Source organism: Leuresthes tenuis, unplaced genomic scaffold (assembly GCF_036924035.1).
Source record: "Leuresthes tenuis unplaced genomic scaffold, fLeuTen1.0.hap1 SCAF_19, whole genome shotgun sequence".
Lineage (NCBI taxonomy): Eukaryota > Metazoa > Chordata > Actinopteri > Atheriniformes > Atherinopsidae > Leuresthes > Leuresthes tenuis.
In genome coordinates, this window is record NW_027325373.1 from 18805990 (window position 1) to 18831381 (window position 25392).

At 40.1% G+C, this 25392-nt stretch overlaps 1 protein-coding gene across 2 annotated transcripts in view; it reads right to left on the reverse strand.

The window, feature by feature from the left end:
- Positions 1 to 22923: 22923 nt before the first annotated feature.
- Positions 22924 to 25392, reverse strand: part of ap3b1a (adaptor related protein complex 3 subunit beta 1a) — a 67605-nt gene continuing 65136 nt past the window's right edge. For both annotated transcript variants that reach the window (XM_072372489.1, XM_072372488.1), the window contains exon 27: positions 22924 to 23387. In XM_072372489.1, coding sequence (XP_072228590.1) covers positions 23234 to 23387 — 154 coding nt within the window. In that variant the 3' untranslated portion in view covers positions 22924 to 23233. The remainder of the gene's footprint in view (positions 23388 to 25392) is intronic.

A 25392-nucleotide genomic window follows, 5' to 3' on the forward strand; every position in this document is an offset into this window, starting at 1 on the left:
ATGGTTACAAAACTGTTATTTACTTTTTAATTTGCAGTTTTGAATAGACGGCCGATGTGGTGATAAAGATTAGGAGACTCGCTGTATTTCAGAGCCTTGATTAGTTTGTTGTTGTCATTGACTCTTATTGTTGTTATTGACAAGATAAGTATAAAAACAAAGTCAAAATATATGAAAAATAGACTGGGACTGAATGGGAAATGAACCTCAGTCTCCTGAGTTAAAGTACTGTAACCAAGAAATGTTTTAAAGTCCAGTATCTCATTTATGGCCTCCTAACATCCAAATGTGGACTTTGTGCCTCCTCCTTTTCAAAGGAAAGAGAAAAAAAAACAAGGAAAAAAAAAGTTGTTTCTGGATTGTATAACTCTTATTGTAAAACTGATAGTTGTGTTTTTTGTGAAACTGAGTTTGAGTTGTGGAACAACACACCTGCTACACAATTGCTGCTATAGCTGCACTGCAATGTAAAACTAACCTATTACAAGTAACATTCCTGCTTTAAAGTACTAACAAAACTCTCCTAAGTTTCTTATAGTTATCAAAATGTATTAGTTATTAAAGTAACATGACCAATTATACTTTAAAATAACACATATGTGCAATGTTTGAGTAAAAGTACTGCACTTAGGCTGCATACCCATCTCCATGATAAGGTTTTGTCCTATGTGTCCTTTCACACCATTAACACAAAGCCTTGCTCTTTACATATGAGATGCGACGGGGAATAACGCTTGCAGTAATTCAGTATTACGAGCTTTATGAAGAAGAAAGGCCAATGATGGAAAACACTGTGGTGAAAGATGAAAGACAGCTTCCCCGGGAGATGTAAGTAGCAGCCATGGAAAGCATGTTAGGCAAAAGAAACCAATTTGTCAGGGAGATGAAAACGATAGTTAAAGCAAGCATTCATTCTTTGGACTGACGCTGCCATTAAAATGTGCTGTCTGACATAAAAGTCTCCGAATGGATGGAATGTCTGCATTTTTTACTCCTCTCCTAATTAATGCCACCTGTTTCCCCCCAAAAGCTTTTAGAAAAATCTCAGACGAAAACAGATCGCCTGCTGTGTTTTATGGAGTTGCAGGTCTTCGCTATAAAACCTGAAAGCTCAGCACTGATCCCACATGACTGACATATTAAAAAATGTCTTCATTTCATTATTTCATTAGTTGCCTATGCCAAGTGGAGATGGTATCCAGTTTGTCAGTGTTAAAGTCTGCAGATTTAGGCCCTTTTAGACGAGCTGCTTAACACTCTGCCAGTCCAGATTATTTAACTGCAGTGTGTGTTATAAGGGGAAAATAATCCACCTTAATATCAGTCTTTATCCACAGCACTAATGCTTGAATAACATTCATAAACGCATTACCAAAACATGTTTGACAGAGTCGCTTTAGATGCAAATTGGCCAATATGTCCTCTGCTTTAAGTGCGCTGTCCATGGTGCTAAAATTAATGCTGCGCTGATTCCTTGCGTGTGCATTGTAATGAATCCAAACATTTTCACCTGATTCAAATGGTCTGATTAAAGAAACTTGCTTATTTACATAAATATCAATAAGAAGACATTATGACAATTACCCGCCCTATTGGCCACTAACTTTATATGCTTGAAAATATACTTTATTTTCATTAGGAGGCATGAAATGCAGTCATTAGAGCATTAATTAGGGCCACTATAAACAATTATATGGGTTAGTTTTTCAGTTATCCTGTAATGGGTCATTGTTGTGATAGAATCAACACCACCGTGAGACTAATTTCTACATCGTGCCACTTAGGACAGTACAAAGGGTGTGAATTCCTGCAGCAAGAAAACAAACAAATAGAATAATGTTTGTGCTTTTATGGGGGTTTTCTGGGGTAGAAATGGCCTCTCAACACAATAGAAGAGGAGTCCGGAGGATAGAAAAAAAACAATCCATTACCTGGTGCAAACACCGGTTGTTGAGCTAGCTCATAGTGCGGTGATACAGCAGCAGAAATGTGCTGTAAATGCAGGGAAGCAGCGAAATTGAGGAGTCACATACAATGAGCATCACCTAGAGTGGGGAGGGGGGCAGTGGCCTGAGGGTGGGGGTGGAGACGGACAAGGGCAGATTCAGCAAAACACGGCAGCAACTTTAGAGAAATGAGAAATGAGAGAAACAAATCTTTCCCCTAATGTAAAATGCTGTAGAAATGTTGACTTTTGCTGAAAGAAATCGAGTGAAAAGTATTATGTGGGGAGATGTACGGTGGCCCTGAGGGGCAAAACAAGACCGCATTTCAGAGAAATCAACAAAAGGAAACAAAGAACAAAAAAGAATTTAGATACACAACAGTAAAACACAAAAACAAGAAGGAGAACTCAACATTTAAAGAGTCCGTTTTTTTTTTTGTTTTAGAACAACATGGTCTGTTTTTCAGTTCTCTGAAGTAAGTGTGTTTTTAGTTTTTGTTGTTGTGTTTTCAGTTTTAAGGTTTTCCGTTTATTGCTTTTGTGGTCGTTCATTTTTTGTGTTGTCTAAAATGCAACGTTGCCATTCAGATGTTGTTTATGATTAAAACTTCTCTTTTCAAACTATGCTTTTGAACTGTTTGTTGTGCGTTCTGTTTCATCAATCTTTTCTGTTTTGTGGCCGTTTTTTAGTTTTCATTATTGTTTATGCCTCACTGGTGGGTTTTCTGCTTCATTGTTGTGTTTTCAAATCGGATTTGTTCTGTTTTCTTAAGTTTTGTTTTTGTCTGTTGTCTCATTTTGCACCTCTGCACCACCATAAGTCGACACACTGGAGGAACTAAATATGGGGAGTGAATATTGATCAGGAAGACAGATTTTGTTGACTTTAGTTCACTAAAGATCTGAACTGAAACAAGTGATTGACAAAGCAGGTGTTTATTTCTATTATTAGATAATTGTTTCATCTTTTTTTTTCAAGAAAAAAAAGGCAGAAGCTCTTTTGCTTCCAGCTTCTGTAACAATTAGTTGCTTTTTCAAACAAGTACAGCACTTAAGTGGCTTTGGACTATTTTATGGACAAAACAAACATTTTGAAGTCATTATTTAGGATTGTGGTCTAAATTTTCCAACAATTTCTTAGAATCTAAAAACTAAAAACAGCAGTTACTTGCAGCCTCTTCACCGCAGCTCCTTTCATATTAATTATTTGATTATGTTTGTTTAGCAGTGGCTACATTTGAAGCACCAGTAGAAATACTTCAATTATTCACTGGAAGAAAAGTGATGTAGAACAATAAAAATACTCCATTACAAGTACATATATTTCAGGGAAAGCCCTGCTGAACTGAAATGGCTTCTTTTAGTGTCATCTCATCTAATTTATTGAACTTTTACTGATGCACTGTTGTGCCAGCAGCTGTACAAGCATCATCTGATTGGGATCGTATTTATCACTGCATTCAGAAACATTAACAGCACTCTAACCAACCACCGAAGGAGAAAGTGAGTATAGAAAGTTCTCAGGGAAAAAAATGCAATAAAGAAAACTAGCCTCAGATTACGCAATTTGCCTCCATTACCATCAACCTTTCTTTAGTGGATAATAAGTTATAGACAGATGCAAATGGTAAAGTGATTAAAGAACTGCGCACAGATCCCTGTCCAGTTTAGCTTTTAAATTATGTGAAATGGATTGAAAGCACCTTTAAAAGGCACGAATGGGTGACTTATCACATGTGCTGATTGGATTTGTAATCCTAAACGAACATTTGAGGGTTTTAAATGGCCGAAAGAGCTCTGAGAGCCAAACGGATACAACAAAGCGCCCCAAAATAAATAATAGAGATTATGACAAAAGCTGTGAGACGCATCAAGCAATCTGTCAGCTACAGAGTGACTGGGAGACAGAGGAAGGGAAGAAGAGCATACAAAGGCATGTGATCAGTTTTGTGTGTGAGCATGAGGCTGTGAGCCTCGTTCATCGTCACTTTGCCCCCCCTCCCCACTGATGTATATTTCGTTGTCCACTGGCTTAATTTTGATTTATAGTCCGTCCATAAATTAGAAAAATATGTTTTAGAATTCCATCCCGCGGAAAAAGCGGCCCCTGATGTCAGGGGATTGGGTGATATTTAAGATGTCAGAAATACATATTGGATTAGTGCGCTTTGTTCCCCCGCAAAAGCAGGTGTTTAATCATAGCTGATGGCTGCAGCGAAATGCGTTAGGACAGGCCAGGCACCAAAAAACTGGAGCTGCGTTCCCATTGCGATAAATCATACGGCCCAGTGTTGTTACATTCACACTCAGGTGCCCTCCCTTCCTCCATCCTCTCTGCCTCCCTCACGCGCGCACCCTCTCAGGTATGTTTACTTCATCACGCGCTGGCCACGCGCTTCTCCCACCTTTGCTCTTGCAGGTTAAATCAACTGATCGGCAGTGTAATTGAAGCAGCGGTCCATAATGTGCGCCTGATGCGATGACAGTAAAATAATTAGTCTCTGTTATTAATTTAATTCATTGGCCTAATCGGGATTTAGATAATTTGCTTGAAAAACTTCTTTTTTTTTCTTCTCCATATTGCAGTGGAGGCAGTAACACAGGTGAGATCCGCTGTCATTTCCCCACATTAGCACGGATGAGCAGTTGTGGACAAACCCAACTTCAGGCCTTTTTAAGCTGATATAAATCTAAATGACGCAAATTAATGCCATCCATCATGGAAACTTTCAAGAAAGAAAAAAAAACGCCTCTCAGGGAGCGTGATAGATTTGAAATTAGTGCTTTGATGATCTTCCACTGGAGGTCGTTTGCTCGCCTTCTTAGTGACTCCACCTTTTGTCAGCCATCACAACATTATCATCAGCATCAGCTCTACAGTGACTCGCGTCTAGCGGCGGCCGTTCTGTGCCGGGGGGGGGGGGGTATCAGCTGAAAATGGATGAGAGGTGGGAACTCAGAGGGGGGCTGCAAAGGAGGGGGGGTTGGGGAGGGGTGGGGGGCGTTTAGGAGAGCAAACATTTTCAAGGTCACCCGGTGAACTGGAACCAGGGAGGGGAGATGCATGGAGAAAATAGTGCGTTTTGACACAAGCGCGCCGTTTGATTAAAAGGCAAAGTAATGGGTTTAAACACACGCAGCGAGAATGCCGCCAGACTGTGTTGGCTTTTTCCCCCCCCCGCAAATTACTTAACGGTGCAGTGATGGAAATAAGGTTGTAATGTTTGGTAATGGAAAAGAAAGCCTATATTGGCTTTTTTCCCCCTCCTCTGTGCTCCTCTTGTTTTCTGACATACACAAAATAAATTGCCCGAGCTAATAACCAGCATAGCGCGTGGGATTTTCTCTTTTTCGTAGCTCCTCCGGTGATGGAATTTGGACTCTCTTTTAGCTGTTTCATTTTGCATTCACAGTAATTGTGAAAATGATGAAACATCAGTCTTGTAATGTAACATTAGCAGATATGACTCGTGAGAGAAAAAGCTGATATGGACTTGAAATTAAAGAAGAAAAGGGGGGGGGGGGGGGGGGGGGCGAGCCTGCAGTTCAAGGTGAGCATTACAGGGAGCCCTTAAACGCCTCACAGTGGCACCTGCAGAATGAAGGAGCCTGCAGAGCAGAACAAAGAGGATTGCAAAACACACTGGAAGATGATTTAATGCAGGCTGCGTGGGGAAAACAACCTCAAGCATATTAGCTTCAAGAGAGAGGTGCTAATCATGCGTGCGCGCCAGTGGGAATACCACCTGCAAATAAAACCTGCACGGCTCGCTAAATATAGGCTTTATTGAACATGGAAATTCAATAATCAAAGTACCTTGAAAACGAGAGCAGAAATCCACCGAGGGGCTCAGAGGCCGCTGGATTTCTGCGTTTCTGTATGTCCTTCTGCTGCTCTGTTTATCCTGGAACCACCTCCTCAATGAGTCTCTTAATTCGTCTCTAATTCCGCGTGTCAGGGCCGCGTATCCCCGCTGTCCCGCCCAATGGCCCTTTGTCGCCCCGTTTTCAACTCTCCCCAGCATTACTCAGCTCAATGACACACGGCAAATTGCATTTAATAAATTAGCTTAATGGATTCGACGATCGGTTCGCGGGCACGGTGTTTCCTCTGGTTAAGCAAAACATTTATATCCCCACAATCACTCTCTGTCTCTCGTTTCCTCTTTTCACGCACACGCCTCTGCTGGAATATGAGGGGGGCCCTTCAGTTGTCCGCAATACTAGTTTGCTGATTTTCACCTGATCGTGAGTTCTTGGGCTGACCTGTGCTTCAGGCCCCTTTCCTTTCACCCCTCTGTCGTTTAATACTGTGCGTAAAGGTGATCTAAAAAATATTGAAGGCCATAAATCACCTTCATCATCACCATCAGCGCGAGCATCACCCTCCACCCCTGCAGCCACGCTGACTGCACGCGGTTAAATGTCACAACAACCCTTTATAGTCTCTGCATGTTTGGTTGCGCAAAACAATCTCATCGGACATTATTGATGTTACAGATGTTATAGTAATCAAATTATCGGCCTGTGAAGGGCCCTTCTGTCATCGCGCCGCGTGATGAATTACAGTAAAGGTCGCAGGCTGCTGCTGGGGCTTTATGGCGGGTTTGTGCACGGTGACGGTCAGGTGAGTGTCTCCAGGACCGGACGCCCGGTGGTGTCACACGTCCAATGCGCAGACGTTATTCGTTCAGGTTAAAGGGGGTGTGCGTCTCAAGGGAAGAGCCGGTGGAGGCGAGGGGCACATATCTTGAATAACACGATTTTACCTTTTGTATTTTTCAGATAATGAGAGTTTAAGTTCCCAAGAGCATTTGGCGCAAATCAGAGTGAAAAAAGAAACACTCAGAAAAAATAAGTGAGTACTTTCCATTCAAAGTGTGATAAAGTCATTCCTCTGTGCCACAGATCTGTATCGTTGTCCAAAATCAGCTAAAACACACTCCGTTCCCTCATTATAACATTTTTCATATTGTGAGTAGATATTTCCACCACGAAAAGAGTTAAAACAGGGAATATCATAGAATCTGCTCCTTAAATGCAAAGGAAAACTATGCGTCCAACCTAATATTTTCCTTTACTAACATCTTTTTTGCTGTATTTTACAGACACATTACAACTTAACTGGGTTCTGCACTATATTTCACGCTCTTTGCATACACTATCTACATATCAGTTTGCTGTATATTTCTGCTTGGGTCCACAGAATTGTGCACTGAAAGGGAAAAATCCCCGCAAAATTATACGTGAACTAATAACAATCTGTGACTGTGGCAAAAAAAAAAAACTTTACCTCTCTCTGCAGGAGTTGTTAACTTCAATCTAGATAGGAAATAATTATTCATCTTCAATGGATTTCAGCCTTCTGGGGAAATTTATCTTTTAGCAAAGTACTTATTTGAATATTTTCACAGGATTAACTCAATGTGAAACTTATTCTTTTTTAATCTAATCTATACATGTTGCATGCAATGAAAAAGGGACTGAAAGAGCACAAAGATGTAATTTTACATACTTAGAGCCTTAATTTGAAATCTACATCTGTATGATTCCATCTACTTTTTGTTCTTATAAGTAACAAATTTCACATTAAACAAATCATAATTAAGTGACACACAATAAAGAAAGGGGTTCAAATACGTGGAAACACATCATTCAAGAGTTAAATCAAGTAACTTTGTGTGATTTGGAAAATCAAAACCAAAGCAATGACCTCAGCAAACTTTAAGGCAGGTAGACTTACGACAGAAAAATACATAAATTCATAAAGTAAAATGAACAAGTTTGACACAGAATGACAAGGAAACATGAAACATGGCTAATGATCAGAACACATAAAGATAGAAATATGAAGGTAGAGATAACTCAGATTATTATTTACAGACTTGTTTACAGTTGCCCCGCTGCTTATGATCCCATTTCACCAAAATTTTATCTTCTATTCATCTGGATTATAAACTGCACCTTTACAGCCACTGACCATATTTCTGGTTTATTTTATCAGTTCATGAACACTTGGCAAAGTGCCAAAGACAGAGGTGATGATGATGATGCCATACTTCAGACACCGCTGTGAAAAATACCCGTAAAATGAGTTGGTCACATCAATGCAAATAATTACTCAAATGATCAACATAATTCTAAATATTCAACAAAGAGAATCATCAACTCTACAGTGCAATAAGCTCCTGTACTGGAATGTATGTAAGTTTTTTTTAATGTCCTATGTGTGAAGCTCTTTCTTAGAAAGCATTTTTACACGATTTATCAAAGTGTTAACAAGGTATGAATGGGTTCCTTGAAGGGAATTAAATCCACTTTCTTGAAAATCGAGTTTTATTTTAATCAACCCTGCTTCTGCATTTAAAGAAGCATTCAAACAGTCAGCTTTTACAGACACTGTCAACACTGAGCTCTGATGCTCTTGGAGCAAAAAAAGATGGACTTGAGTACATTTTATGAACTTATTCTCATTGCTGCCTGGAGGACATATTTCTCATCTTTTCACTGTTAGCCTCCATTCAGCCTAAATTCCAGCTAGAGCATTTGAACATGTGTTCATACAGTTAAATATGTTTGCCTTGAGGTGCAAAACACATCAACAAAACCAAAATGACAATGAATTAAAAAGAAAAAGAAATTTTCTGAACAACTAAACCAAACACAATAGTAATTCAGAAAAACCCATAAGGAATAAGAACAACAACAAAACTGAAAACAAAACAATAAAAACACAATAGCAACAAAACAACACAACAACAAGACTAAAACCACAATAACATTACAAAAAACAGAACACCAACAACAAAAACGTCCAGAAAACACGTTAAAACGCAATAAGGAAACAAAAAAATGTCACAGGGAGACGGAAAATACAACAATTTTAACATAGCTGAAAAGAATTGTCTAGAACAACACTAAAACACAACAAGGTTTCAGAAAACACAACTCGGACAGAAAAAAAAACAACAAAAGTACAAAAAACTAGTAAAAACACGACAGCATTTCATAAAACATATGGAAATCAACAAAAAAACCAGAACAACAGACAAACATTTCAGAAAACAACAAAACTAAAAGCACAACATTATACAACATTTACACAATGCTTTAAAATCTCATTATTTTGTGCTTTAACAGGTTGTTGTTTTCTGAAACGTGTTTATGGCTTACATGCTTTCTTGGCCTTTCGGGGACACCACAGTTTACCAACTTTGCCTTTTCTATATTTTTATGCTTTTTTCATGCAACTCTTTGATTGTTTATATCCTCCATTTGACTGGCGAGCTGCTGCATATTTGTCCTGCAGGGATAAATAAAGAGCAAAGCAAGCTGTGATCCTTTGGCATGAAAGTAAATGAAGTAAATGTTCTTACGAACCCACCAGCCTGGTCGTGTAAAACATGCTCTGCAGAACTGGATTATCTTGGAATGCAGGCATTTTTGATTCCAAATTGCCAACAATCTAATGTAAGCACACAACAATTTTCCGAATTGATAGCAGTCTGATTATACTTGCCTCACTTCAAACATGTAGGGTTGTATGATCTGATAGTCTAAAGAGTATAAACACTGATGCTTTTAAATGAGATAAACATACAATCAAATGATATAATCATATGGAGTCATCTGTGCTTTATGTCGGATATATTCAGAGTAAGATTTGTTTGAACTGATGGGTTTTTACAGATGAGGCAAACTGCTGGTTTGGAGGAAAGCTTTGCTGTCACTCCTGGCCACATTAATCCATGCGCAATTAGTTGTCAGAGCGCTGTTGTTCTCTGTTTGATGATAGCCTTGGGCTGAGCATGGCAGAGAGAGCCCTAATCAGGAGAGTAAACTCCACTATATTTCAATTTGGGAGGGCGCTCTTCCGCTCCGGGGGGCTGTGGCACCGGTGATAAATAAAACGCCCATTTATTCCCCCGTTCGCCCACCACAGACATCCAAACTGCACTCACCACCAGGCCCGTAATCATAGCCTGCATTTGGACGCTGAACATAAATCACACAATTGGAAACGCCATGATTAGGGATGCCAAACTCAAACAAATGCAGCGTGTAACCTTGTCAGGCTGTGAGCTGATATGAAATCATCTTCAATGAGAAATGAAACAAAATGGAACAATTGACTCATATCCAAATAGTCAGTCCTCTGTGAAGTTACAGCAAACCAAAGCTCAAGCAGTCCACACAATCACCACCTAACAAGATTACAACCTCCTCACATGTAATCCCCCTGTATTATGACACATCTGTTATTCACCAATGTGACAAAGGTGTCTGTCCAAGTGGGCCAGGCCCTAAACTCCTTTCAAATGTTAACCAGCATGTTCCTGAAGCTGCTTAAAGTGTTAATTGGCTGATTGAGTCCATTTATGTAATCCCTCAGTTTCACTGCTGCCCTCAAACTCTCCAAACCGCCAGTGGATTTAGGTGAAGTGCTGCACACGATCTCTATTCAAATATGTCCATATGACAACTGCTCAAAGACCACTTCAATTAAAGGCCAGTCACTTTCTATTTAAGCTGCTTCAATGGGTCACCACAGTGTGCGTGGTGCAAACAAAAGGATCTTTCCAAAGCATTTAACTCCCCAAAAGTGTCTCTGGCCGACCTGGGATCCACCCCCTTAGAGGCCATCTCAGGGGATTAGATGCTGGATTTGGGAGGAGAATTGGGGTGGCAACACTTTCCCCCCCATTCCTTTTCTCTTTGCGCTAAAGAGGGCCTGCCTGTGCGTGCTCAGCACCGTGAAAATGAGATGCGCATTTAAATCTGAGAGCAGTGTCCACCTCCTGTGGCCGTGCGCTGCCAGGAAACCCGCCCATCCCAAAGGCTGGGCTGCCTGGGGTTAATTAAGCAACCTTCAGAGCTGCAGAAGCAGAAGAGGCCAGGTTTGATTCTCTCTACATCTGTGATTTCAAATTCATCCAGTCCCCACTGTGGAAAAGGGAGGATTTTAAATAGCAAATTAGCATTCAGATGAGAGGCGGGCACATTATAGCGCTGGGCTGCAGAGCGGGACGGAGGAAGAGTTACAGATTATACATTCTTATATGCAGGGAGAGCTACTGATGACTGCACATGACACAATCTGCATTTAACAGGACAAAACAGGAGGTTCACTCATTCAAATAGTGGAAACACAAAGCATAGAGATATTTGGCGTTGGCTTTGCTTTTGCTTCTTCTCGGTCACCTTAGCTATTACTATCTTAGCTATTAGTGCATGTATCAAACCCTTGTCCATGTAAATCCTTCCCTCTTCTTGCAAGAAGATGATAGCATGGACAACAGGACAACAGTCTTATACAGCCCATGCAGTGTTGGTCAATGGTAGCAGTCTTTGAGGAACAGGATTTCCTTTCCCTATGTGTCCCTAAGGCTTTAGCAGGAGCTTCAGTGTGTATTACTCCACCTCTAACAATCTCTAAGCATGCTCTATATATACAAGCCTGCAAACTTCTTCCTCCAATAACATGGATCCATAAGTTTAGCAGCTAGTTCCACTGATGAGAAACTGTGTTTTAAGAGTAAAGCTCAGAGTGGAGAATTAAAAAAACAACATTTGGAGAAGGTAAAAGCAAAAACTATTGACAAATAACACAGGCTCAAGTAACCGCAAAAGAAATAACATTTTTTTTCTTATTTCATCATTTGTTTCTCTCAAACCATTAAAACATTTCGGGTGAGATAACTGCACTCTTATTGTGTCATAACTCAGCTTTTACCAGCTTTAAACATCCATTAATGATACAAACCGTTAGCTAAACTACAAATGAAAGCATTACAAAAATCCCACAGCAAAGGACAACAGTTCAAACCCACCAAATATTCAATTCACACTGAAAGGAGCAGCAAATGATAAGAAACACTTTTTAAAGTATAGCCGGTGTCCTCATCTCCGCCAGCTCAGAAAGAGATTTGAAAAAATCCAGAGAAAACAAAAATTTTAGCCTTATCAAAACTGTGAATTAGTGTTATTGAAGCAGCTCTAAATATCATCGACTACAACTCTGCATCATAGTGCTGCGCAGATAACTCACTGAGTTGGTTCCTCAGCAGATTCACCCTGGTCCTGATCCCTTGAGCAGTTATTTTCACACTCGTTGAGTCTCTAAAATTACTAAAACATTTGAAGATCCACTGGAAAGTATTCACTCAGACTAACTGTACTTGTCTCTTGTTAGCGTGTTTCCCAAAATAGATTTGACTGACAAGCATCACATCCCTATCGAATAATCTTTTTTTCACTGTATTTTAACATTATGTGGCTCTGTGAATTTCAATATAAATATCAATCCCAAAGTTTCAAGAGATACTAGTTTTCTGAGTGAATGCTGGGCAAATGCATCAGGACTTTCCTTGAAATTTTGGAAGATATTTTCCTCTAGTCTTTGGCTTGAATATTTCACCCAACCAACCATAAAGCCTCACAGGCCCAGAACAGGCTGACGTAGAGCATATTTACACCATCGCATCTTTAGATGCAGTTGGTTAAAAAGTGGATGTTGGTAGCTCTTTTTTTTAGCTACAATTAATAATTATCATCAAAATAGTTCCTGTTGAATCAAACTTGAACTGGATCATAGGCTGAACAAATGAAATGGATCTCACAAGTCCAGTCTCACCAGAAAAAAACCTGTAAGAGTCCACAAATCCAAACATAGTGGTGTCATAATCTATAGTTGTAAAATGTAAGATGGCTACTTATTCCCATGCTGTTGTTTTCTTTCAGTCAGTTTTAATGTGACGTGACAAGAAATGTGACTCGTGAAAAGTAACATTGGTAAGCTGCAACCATCTACTTTAGTATGTGTCTAACCATGTATTCTGAAATATGTGGACCTAACCATTAGCATGTGAGCGTGCAGTCGTGGAGTAAGGGATCGTGTTCGGGAGGGAGTTAGAAAAGTGCAAGAACTGTGGGAAACGTAGAAAAGGACGAGTGTCAATCCAGACATTTTTTGCATACGGGACGAGTGTCTTCCACCATGCACGTCTTCCTCTACATGAGTGTTTTTGGCCAAACGAACACGAGCAAGACATAGAAAATGTATGGAAATGTAGCACGAGAATCTGCTGATGACTCCAAAAAACATAAAAGAGTAAGACAAACAATTTTTGGGCCTTTATTATTTAAAAAAATCCTCGACCACAGCAGCTATTTCACATTCTGTCATGAGATTTGGTTGATACAGCCACCACGATGTTATGTGGATGTTTTGAAGGCACGAGTTCAGCATATTTTAGCCAATGCCGTTTTAGTCTTTCAAACTATTGCAGGCAGTGACTTGCTGATCACAGGGTAGTCGCATTCTACAGCATATCTTCTTCATAATCTATCTTATTCTAAATTAAGCAATAATTTGATGAATTAACATTTTTTTTGTATTGAATAGGACATGCAACAGTAATTGGAATCTTAAAATTCAATGAAAAGCAGCAACCTTAGCCAAGATCTCAGTACAAACTGATTTTTTGCAACCAGCTTCCAGCTGGTCAACAGATAGAATGAAAACAGTGAAATATGCTCACCGTTTCTCCCTGGAATCCAAAGTGTCAAGTCCACAAATATTCTTTTGACTACCAATAAAAACAGTAAACAGCAACAAATTATTAGATTATTTTCTTAGTCACAACTCTAATTATAACACATCCGTGACTGCAATGCGTTAAGAGGGGAAATAAACTCCTGCAAACATAATGCCTTGTGTAACAGGAGGGAAATGAGCACATACAACTGTTTAGAGTAAGCAAATCGTGACAAAAGGCAAATTCGATTTTCTAAATGCAACTAAATTCGTTGAATAAACAATAAATTCATTGAAAATAGAAACACTTGCAAGCAGAGGCACTTCTTCTCTGATCTCCAGCCTCCACTCCGGCTTTTATCATCATTGAGAGGCTGATGCAGATGCAAAGTGTTTGCAGGCGGAGAGGCCCTGCACTCTGCTCGCGGTGCTTTATTGTGTGCTCGCTGTCACATACAGGTCTTCATTAGGAGCATCTAGAGACTTGGCGAGCGGCTTTTGTGTGCGTGAATCACTGTGGTTTATGTGTCTTTTGCACCACTAATATGCCACTATGTCAGATGGAGTCTGTTTTAGTGCACGCCTTTATGGGGGCAAATTGGTGGCGAATAGGACAGCGGAGCACTTTAACAGCACTCACCTTCTCTTCACCCCTTTTAACTTATTAACTTATATTAACTCATTTTAACCTGTCAACAGGCTGCATCTGTATCACAAATAAATCACAGCAGCGGGCACGGATGTGTGCGAAATGTGTTTACCTCTGAGTGAATCCACACACTCAGGCTTTTTACCTCGCAGTCACTGTTAATGAAGCCAATCCTCATTTTGATTGTGTGATCACTTTTTAATGCACTTGAGAGGTTTTTAAAGTGCAATCAAATGCTAATTAAAGGCTAGTGATGTTTTTTTTTTTCTTCTTCTTCTTCGGGCCTGACCATAAATGCTCTTTCTTTGCATTTTCTTTTGTGCCTGCTTTCACTACAGAGGAAACATAAGTACGAGTCAATTGTTAAATGCACCTGCAACACGGCCCTCTGTGAACTATTCTTCTTTAAAGCAGACACAAAAATGGAGGGTAAAGAAAGTGAGAAAAGCAGCCTTTTAAAGAATTTGTAATGATTTAGTTGGCTTCGTGGGCTAAAACCACAGTGGATTGGACAGAAATTCATATTAAACAATATCAACATGTGCTCCTATAAAAGCTTTAAAATGTTGAATTGTATTCCATCTATTATTGTGAAAATTGTCAACCAAATCAACTGAATGTTTTCACATTTCAAACGAAATGAGTCACATCATACATGCATGCACATCCAGGCTTGTTTCACCCAGTGCAGGCGCCAGCCTGTTAGGAACCGCTCCTGCTCATCTCCTCTGGACTCTAGATTGATAAATGTGGGACACCAAAAAGGAAAGTGAAAAATCAAATTAGCAGAGTTGACTGTGTCTGTCCCTCCTAATGGGCCTTTGATTGAACATTTCAGTGTGGAAACATGTAGTCATTAGTCTCCAGGCTCCAAAGAAGCATTTAAAAGAAACTTCTGTGCAGCTAAAAAAGAAAAATCTAATTACATACAGGAGACGCAGGAATAGCTGCGAACCATCAATTTAAGCATAATCACCACAATTACCGTTCCCTCGGGTCTGCTAGAGTTACACAGTGATTGTTTTGGGAGTAGAAATTGTATTTGTGTGAATATGACACCTTTTCCTCTTCCCATCATCAGACAGGTGTGGATTTTTTTTATGACTGTTAAGAACATTGAGGGAACATTATTTTGTGTTGTCAGAGGATTAGCTGCATTAGCTGCTGGTGAAATGATCAGTTTCAGATTCTGTTTATATGCCGTAGCCTTTATTAATCTGTCTAAGAATCAAATCAAACAGAATATACAAAGCAGGCGTACGCACTGAATAAAAAGGATTAGAAGGTCACTTCAAACAAATTAAAATGATCTTTTATTTCCAATTCATCCTCCAGTGGTATTTACCCAAGCAACCTAATCTGGGTTACTTTTGTTATTTATGGTTCAGTTACAAGCTGGCAAGTGTTGTGAGAGCCAGACGTGGCCCAAAGGACAAAAGAAAATGCAGAGCTGGGCCATGTGTGGTTGATTTGTGGCTGATTCTTAGCAGGCAGGGATGCTTCATCACCCTCATTAAAGGTCAAACAGATAGATTTGGACCTAATCAAGTCTAATTTGGGCATTTATGGCTCCATTGTGACTGTATTATGGCTCTGGAATGTGTCATGTGGGCCAAAAGGTCTGTGACTACCTTGGGTTACTGCATCAGTTGTGGTGGCCATAGGTGGCTAAAAAGTTTTAGGCAGGCTCTGAAATTGATTATGGAATATTTTGCCAAGGAGATGGCCCATAGATGGGCCCGTAGAAAATGCATATTTGGGTCAAAAATGATTTTCTATCTATGTCAACACCAGGCTCAATCAATTAAGTTTCACTCTTTTTTCACTTTTTTGAGCAGGTGGTATTAATATATGTTAATTTTGTTTTGCTTCTTTTTGTCTTGCATATTCTCTATTTTTAATCCCACCTACTTTAATTATTTCAGTTAGTAAAAGCAAAAGTAAAATCCCAATATTAAGCCCTTCCACTTTCTAAGCAATTTTAGGTGATTCTTAAGTAATTTCTTAGTACATTTTCCTAGTAATGTTGTGATGATGATGCTTTCTGTGCCTGAGCAGGGCTGTCTTTGCTTATGTATGCTGTGCTTTTGCCTGCATGTCTTTGGCTCCCTGTCAGCTGGAGGAAGGGCTGATCAGACACATTCTGGCTAATGAGAAGTTGCTCTCACTGGTAAGGTCAGACAGGCACTTCCTCTATCCCCCATCGTTCCCTCCATCTCTCAACTCTCTTCAAACAGAGACGGTGATAAGAACCGCAGAAAAGGCCCATCATGTCACTGTGTGCTGCAGCCCATAGAGGCAACGAAATCAAGCTGTCACTGCGCAGCCATGTTGAGGGAGAGGTGAAGGGGAATAGAGGCAGCCCCCTGTTCTCTCATTCCCTCCCCAGAGCCCATTATAGCAGGTGCCAACACTGCTGGATGGATCTTTCCTCGCACACAGTCGTGTTTCCATCCTTTCGGGCGACATTCTGTTGACCATTAAATCAATTTTTGGAAAATCTATCCTGACCTTAAAAAAGTCTTTACATAGAAAACAAAACAAAGCAAAACAAACAAAAAAACAGAATTGCAACTATGTGAACACAGGAACCTTCTCTACAAACTGCCATTACAGTAGCTGTTAGATCTCTTAATGCTTAGTAATGTTCATGTAAATATGAAGTTCTTCCTCTATGAGTTATTTTAGAACTATTCCTGCCCTGTAGAGCTGTATTTTCTCAGCAACGACACCTACTCACCTACTGTTTGAGAAGAAGACTGCAGCTGTGCTTCTATGCCGACATCACAAGCACCATCATCACTCAAGTCTCCTACTTAGAAAAATAACTGCTGGCATGTTTTATAAAAAAACGGATGCGTGGTGGTGTGGTGGAGGGAGGGTTTCCAGTTCAAATCCCAGCTGGGGTCTTCCTGTGTAGAGTTTGCATGTTCCCTCCGTGCATCGGTTGGCTCTCTCTCTGGACTTTCTCCCACTATTCAAAATGATGGTGGGAGTAAATGAGTGATTTTAAATGGATCCTATGGTGTGAGTGCATCTTTGTTTGTCTCTGTGTGGCGCTGTCATGGACTGGCGACTTGTCCAGAGTGTAACCTGCCTCTCGTCCAGTTAAGACGGGCTCCAGGCACCCCTGCAACCCTATATTGGATTAAGCGGGTCTGGAAAATGGATGGATGTTTCATAAAAAATATTCAGTAGCCTAAAATGGCTGTAGGTTGCACAATCAAGGTCAAATTTGGACAATCAACTTAGATTTAAATAATATCAAAGGGAATGTGGTTCATGTGTGATCTCAAAGCATTGGGGGTTTAGTCCAGACCAATCTTTAGATTTCCATACAACTGTTGCATTATTTTCATGTTATCTAAATGTTAAATGAAGTATAAATGTATACTTTAAATGTATTTAAATGTCATTCGCAGAGGCTTGCTATTACAACATAAAAACACAACAAATGACACATTTTTACTGTTAGCAACAAGAGTAAAGCACTAAGAATAAATTAGAGCATTGACGACAATACGGTATATTCATGTTTTTTGCTTACACTTTATACAGGCTACCGGGATAGCAACAATGTAGGCTACGTGTTGATCTGATGTGCGAGCATAAATTAGGATTGTTGCACATTTTTATGAGCCTCCAAATTTGAAAGGACATACTTGAGCATAAGATTCCATAAATACAAAGACATTTTGTGCAGACAAGATAAAGTGAAAAGAATCTCTGCAAAATCATATTTAAGCTAATGCTAACGCTCTCGTTAACAAAGAAAAAACGTTGTGTTTTCTCTGCCGTTTTGTAGTTTTGTCTGTAAGATTACAACAAAACTACCAGCAAAGTTTCATGGAACTTGGTGGAAAGATGGAGCATTAAGAAAAATGAAGGAATATCCTGTGTCATCCCAGTTTTATTTTAGGACAGTTTTTTTATTTTAGGATGTTTGCATGCTAACATAATGGCTGCAACATAGCTTGGTGTATTAAAAAAAAAAGTGGTTCTCAACAGAAAATCTTTTACAGTAACACAGTAAAAGAAAAAAGAGCAGAGTTACATTCAGAAAACAACAAGAAGTGTTGAGTTAAGAAAACAGACAGATAGCACATTGATGAATCAGTTAAGCTGATGGTAATCAGTGAAAGGAAATGATATGGCACAATCCCTCATTCTTATTGCTTTACCATAACAGACTTTAATTGTGTTCACTTTGGTTTGTTATTGAGGACCTAATGGTAAACTGCTCGCCAGAAACTGATGCTTTAAAAAACACAACATGTTTAAGCGTTTGATAGTCTAATAGATAGAAACAGGAACTGGTTATAACCAGTATGATTCTCACTTCTCCCTGTGCAGCTCCAGAAACCTTACACTGGGATGATGCCAATAGAGGCACTTTCACTCAGTAAGCTCATACAATTTGCACTTAATTGGTCAAACCAAAGCTATATGCAAATAGAAAAAATTAAAAAAATCACTAAAGTCAGTCAGATTTAACAATCTTACACGTCATGTATGTCTGTTGAAGATTGTATGTCTATTGATAAATAAATACTCTTTTAAGAGGTAATCAACACTGTCAGAAAGCTTACTACTAAAAAAAAATAAAAATATTGGAATTGCAGTTTTATTTAGAATCAATTGTAACCTCAAATAAAAATACAAAAATCACAAAGTCCAGGAGTATCTTTCACAAAATAATAAAACAGAGCCAGCTGCTCTTTTGTTAACAACTACTTTATGAGATTTAAGTAAATCAAGTTGTGTCTTCAATTAAATGTACCTGTACATTTGTCTTTAATTTATTATATAAGCCATTTCTGCTGCTTGCAATGATACAAAACATTGAAATGGTAAATGACTGACATGAGAAATGACTTTTCACTGCTAGTGGCAAACATAGATATAACATTATGTTGTTAATCAAAACATATCCTTCTCTTAACTGCTCTTTTCTTTTATGCTTCTAATTAATTAAAACCCTATGAAAATGGGGCTTTGTACAGTGTGGGATTCACGTGGGTGGTGGGTTGTTTGCTGCTTTTCTGTTGCCCTCTAGTTAGTTATATTTAATGGACAACAACTGTCACCCCAAAACATGCTGGTCGACAAGATTTCAGTTTCCTGTAAAATACCTCAAACTTTAGGGAATTGCTGACATTTTTTGCGTATTATTCTGGAATACTTGTTATTTTTTCCAGTTAATTCAAACTAGCTGCAATTTGCACATATTCCGATTAAAAGGGACTTAAAAATGCACTTTTTTCAGCATCTTGTCATAATATTTAGCATTTAGCAGGATTTACAGTAATAGGCTGCTATCTACCCTGCTGCTTAGTTAATCAAAAGCTTTTGATTAAATGATCATTATTATGTGTGAGCGCCTATATAAAAGCAGAGGTTTTGGCAGCTTGCTGGTCTGGAGCATTCAGGTGTGTGTTAACATGATGTAAAGGAGGAGAGACATCATCAATGACATCAGAGAAGCAATTGTTGCTGCCCATCAATCTGGGAAGGGTTACTACATCTCAGACTCTACAGGCCTCAGTTAGCATGTTAAAGGTTAAAGTTCATGACAGCACAATTAGAGAAAGACTGAACAAGGATGGCTTGTTTGGAAGGGCTGCAGGAGAAAGCCTCTTCTCTCTAAAAAGAACATGGCAGCACAGATTAGGTTTGTAAAGTTACATCTGAACAAACCACAAGACTTCTGGAACAATGTCCTTTGGACAGAGCAGACCAAAGTGGAGATGTTTGGTCATAATGCACAGCAGCACGTTTGGAGGAAACCAAACACAGCATATCAGCACAAACACCTCATACCAACTGTCAAGCACGGTGGAGGAGGGCTGATGATTTGGGCTTGTTCTGCAGCCACAGGACCTGGACACCTTCCAGTCATTGAGTCCACCATGAACTCTTCTGTATACCAAAGTATTCTAGAGTCAGATGTGAGGCCATCTGTCCTACAGCTAAAGCTTGGCTGAAACTGGCTCATCAACAGGACAATGATCCCAAACACAGCAGCAAATCTACAACAGAATGTCTGAAAAAGAAAAGAATCAAGGTGTTGCAATGGTCCAGTCAAAGTCCAGACCTCAAGCTGACTGAAATGCTGTGGTGCGACCTTAAGAGAGCTGTGCATAAACCAATGCTGCAAACCTCAATGAGCTGAAGCAACGGTGGAAAGAAGAGACCATTACTTCAAGTTATTGCTGCTAAAGGTGGTTCTACAAGATGTTGGATCATGGTGTGGACTCTACATTTTGGCCTATTTTTTGTTAAAGAATTACAGTTTAAGATGTCCAAAGTTTTTTACAGTCCATGTCCTGGTCAAGACAAGATGATTTTTCATTATGTTTTTATACATAAATCCTTTGAAGAAAAGGAGGACGTCCTTTGTTTTTTCGCATAACTGTGAGAGCAAGTTCTTATCATCAAGTGACTTGTTCAAACGTATCTGCACTCTTTACATTTCTGTGTGGATCTGTATGATGCTGAAAAAAGCATGGCATGTGTGTCTGGCAGGCCTGACACAGCGTGTGTGTGTGTGTGTGTGTAATGGGAACAGCTGGCTGAGGGAATGAGTACAGAGGGAGAGGTGATGGATGCGAAGTGGAGCTCCTGTGACAGATGAGCTAACAGGTGTTCACCACAGCCCTCAGAGAGACACTATTTATGAGCCGGAAAAGACAGCCAGACGCAAAGCACACTACGCCACCGGCCGCCTCGATGCTAAAGCACATCACGTACGTCTGCACAACTTGACTCAACAATGAGCAACGCAGCAGAACTGGCTTCAGGCGGCAGCAGGCTTCTTTTTTTTTTTTTTTTTTTAACAGTCCAGCTAAAGCATTTCATCAATCTGCCAACACAAAAGCTTCATACATCTTGTCCTGCTAAATATTTAACATAAAACACATTTTTATAGCCCCAACACTCTTGATCCTGCAGCTTAACTCAGCATCTTCATCTCACAGCTGAGAGACAATAATTCTGTCTACATGGTGTTGTTACTGCTCTGCAGCCACACACTTATGATCGATTTGTTTAACAGTAATGCCTTTGGTTTACTGCAAAAGACTTCCAGCATACACACTCATCAGCCTCAACATCCCAACCACTGGCAGGTGAGTTAAATAACTGGTTGTTTCATAGTGTAATGGAGAGCTGGGACATTTTAGTTCCTGCCATACTGGTGGATGTTATGCTGATGTTGCTCTTTTAGTAGAGTTTGTCCAATAAATGTTTATCTGGGTAAGTTCGGAGAAAAACAAACCACATCCATCGCTGTTCTGCATCATGACGGCCTTTAAAAACTAAGTCAGTTTAATATCTACCTGTTTTTACATGGTCTCACATGCACAAAATGTCCCTTAAATGAATGTCCCAGAATGAGGCCCAACAATGACAAAAAGTACTATGTGGGGTGTAAAAATACTGGATAGTCTAGTGGTATGATTGTCACCTTCCATGTGGGAGAACTGAGTTCAAATCCCCGGCATGAAAGGTACTACCTCCAGTAGGGGTCCTTAGGCAAGACCCCCTTACCCTACCTGTAAGTCGCTTTGGATAAAAGCGTCTGCTAAATGCATAAACATAAAAATGACCTAATCTAATCCAAAACCTGATGTTATCAACATCGATACATGCAAGATTTCTGCACCTACATGAAAGTAAAATATCTGCAGCAACATCTGTACAACATTTAAACAGCGTTTCAGCTCACCTGCCTGCTCAGTATAAACAAATCCAACAATGATAGTGCTGTAATGCGCCACCAAAAACATGTCTGGAACTTAGCATTGGACTTTATAAGAGGAGAGGCAAAAGTCTGGCGAGCATCAATAACAGCAGCATGAAGACCGATATGAACACTCAGCTGCTGAGACGGCAGGGGGAATCCCTGGATGCCAATGCAGCAAGCACAAACAGCAACTTAAGGTAAAAACACAAATCTATATGCATATCGAATACTTTAAAGGGAGGACTACACTCCCCTACTTTGTGGCCAATGAAAGATTGTCTTGAATTTTTCATTTCAGCACAACTATGATTAGTAATCCCCATACAACACTCGGAGGCCTGCTTTATTTATGCCTTTGGGAATGAAATATATCAATAGTGAGTCATTTCTGTCAGCCACATACATTCTTGAACCCGGCAGAACTGAAGGGAAGAGGGAGAAGAACACATGGCAGCCAATAAAGTGACAGATTCATCAAAATCATGACGTGATGAGTACACAGTATGTCGGCCAACTAGCTGAGCTCACGTTAACGATTTTGTGTTTCAGCCATGTTGAGTTAAATGACCGCACAGCCTTCAAGTCAAGCTGAAGAAAACGAGCAGTAGCAACACATCAAAAGGAAACTGATTTGGTAAAGTCACATTTTTATTGTTCAGAAGTTGCATACAGATAAAAAGACATTCGAGCCTAATGAACGGTTGGTTCTGCATAACAGTATTCCCACAGTGAAGGCACTTTAACATAACTGAGGCCCATTTAAAGACCGGAATGTAAAACTACATCAATGCTTAGTGTTGCTAAAGCTTCCAAAGGTTTATAGATGAAAGACGATGAGTAAAAATCCCGTCTCCTTTATTCCTGGCAATTAAGTTAATTGAAACACTGACGAGGGACAGAAATGTTGGCAGTCTGAGTGGGCCGGAAAAGGAGTCATTTTCCTCAGACATATGTACAGCTGTTTGTACGCCGGCTTGTTTAGTCAAAGGCATTAACAGGAAGAAATGTGAAGTCGTTGCCTCAATAAATGGTCATTTTTGTTGTGTGGAGTACTGTTATGTTCTGATCTGGATGATAAAGATGTCTGATTCATTTAAACATAATGAGAGGTGGCAGTTTTTAAAATTTACTGTGATGCCTTCTGAGTCTCTTTAAGGGGTTCAACACTTTTATGAAGACTTCCATACATGTATTCAGATGGTTCAGGACAAAAAAAAAACAGATGTGAAAAAACTATTTCTCCACAAGCTCGCAAGTAAAGTCGCAATTGTCCCAAAACATGAACTAAACGTATGAAATCTTCAGTTAAGAGTCGTTACCCTTTGAGATTACTAGAGAAACTGGAGTGAGAGGAGGATTTTACGCCTGGGCGAGGGCTTGTTTGAGGTCTCGGAGCAACATGGACGCCATGACGCTCTTTTCTGTGTTGATGGTGAGGAGAGCAGTGGAGGACTCCCTCGGCTCCAGCGAAACCAGGACCAGAGCTCCGCTGCTGACCGTCCGCCCGGCAAACCTGCAGGTGACGGAGAACGCTTCCATTAAAAACGATAATAACAAAAGCAAGAGGTGCTGGAGAAAATATAATCTTACAGACAAATATGATCTCTGGACGGAGATGCTGGAGTTTGGTACTCCAAATCATTTTAGGCTATATTCTCCTCCCCTGTATTGCAATCAGGGCAGAGGTCTATAATCCAAAATCTTAGATAAATAAACCCCAAATTGTCTTAATTTATGTCCATTTTTTTAATTAAATATGGCTAAAATAAAGTTGTGAAAGGGGTACATAATTACCTTTGCTGACGTAAACAAATATTTTTTTATAAACATAAATTTATCTTTATCACCTGATCATTTCTGCCAAAAGTGATGGGCGTCATAGTTTTGTGGGGTGAGACTGTCATGTTGCAAAGGGAACATTCTGTTTTATTTATAATGATGCAATCCTGTTTAGTTTCAATATAATTTCACATTCCTTCTTACAGCTATTTTCCTCTAATATTCACCTCTTCAAATACAAAAGCAGCTGGATATGAAGGCAGCATGTAACTATCTTCGGAAAAAAAAAACAAGATAAATTGGCCAGCAATGTGCACATGTACACACTTGCTTCTTAAAACCCACAAATCCACATGTTAGAGAATTTTCTTACACCTCACACCTTGTAATTAGTCTGAATTAGAGACTGAGACAAAGAGGGAAAATGATGTGACAGGAAATATAGAGCAGAGCAACAGAGAGTCTATTATCCCAGCTGACTGGAGAGCCATTAGGGATGAAACACGCCCTTCATGCCAGTCAAACAGAATTCAGCCTGTTTTTAATGGACTGTGAGAGTCTGAGTGTGTGGGAGCCTTGGGACCAGTATGGGGGATGCCCCCGTCCCACCAGCTCCCTCTGGGCCATTGGGGGAATTCTTAGCACCTCGTTTCCTTGGATACCATCCCTGCAGACTGAGGCAAATCTGGGCGCACATGGTCCCCATTGAGAGTGCTAACAAGAGGCAGACAGAGGCTATGACCCAGTGTGACCCTCTTTGAGGGTGACAGAGCTGAGCTGGGCCCCCTCACGTGGCTAACTCTGAGCCATCTGCCTCCGTTTAGCACTACATCCCCACAACAAAGACCCCCTGCAGGAGCCTGCTTAGGCCTGACAAACAGCCCACAAAGAGCTCCACTTAGGCCTGACTAAAGCCTGTGAAGAGCCCCCACAGGACGGCCTGTGGACAGGCGCAGTCACAGAGGCCTGCGACGTCATGCTGCGTGACGAGAGCGACTAACACGTCCACCAATTAGCACGCACATATTAAAGATGAGAAGGAGGGAGGACAATGACAGGACATAATGAAACTATGCTGGCTCACACAACCCAGTGTGTCTGGGTGTGTCTCTGGGGAGCTGCTAAATAACCATCAACAGAGGAGAGGGAGTTTATCAGGAAGCTCTCAGGGAGGAAAGGGAGTCCATCCCCTGACTTAATTACAATATTAGCCACTTCAACAGGAAAGAGGATGAATTTCCAAAAAATTCCAACCTTATTGCTCTGCTTAAATTTCTTTAAATAATTCAGACTGTATATCAGTCCAAATGACTAACTCGGCATTCAGGATGTGCCTTCAGTTGTGGTTTCTTCCAACCTTCAAAAAACCAAATCTCAAATCTAAATGCGTTTTTTTATTTATATGCAACATGTAACCAAAAATGCTTGTCTTGTTCCGTAAGCCCCTCTGTTGCCCCCTCCGTCAGCAGCCTGAGGTGTCTATGAGGTCCCTGTGGCTTTGCTAATGGATTTAGGATATAAATCTATCATTTACTGAGCCAGTTAACACCACCCTGAGGCTGCTTTCATTCTGTCTCTGGAGACACTGCTGTGTGCTTTTGTTCATGTGTGGTAATAGGAGCAAGGGAAAGAAACAACAGTGGGGTTTGATTGTGTTTGATTTCTAAGTGTATTTGCATTGAATGCTTTTTGTTTGTTTAGATGGGGGAAAAAAAACCTGCATCACATCTGGATCTAAC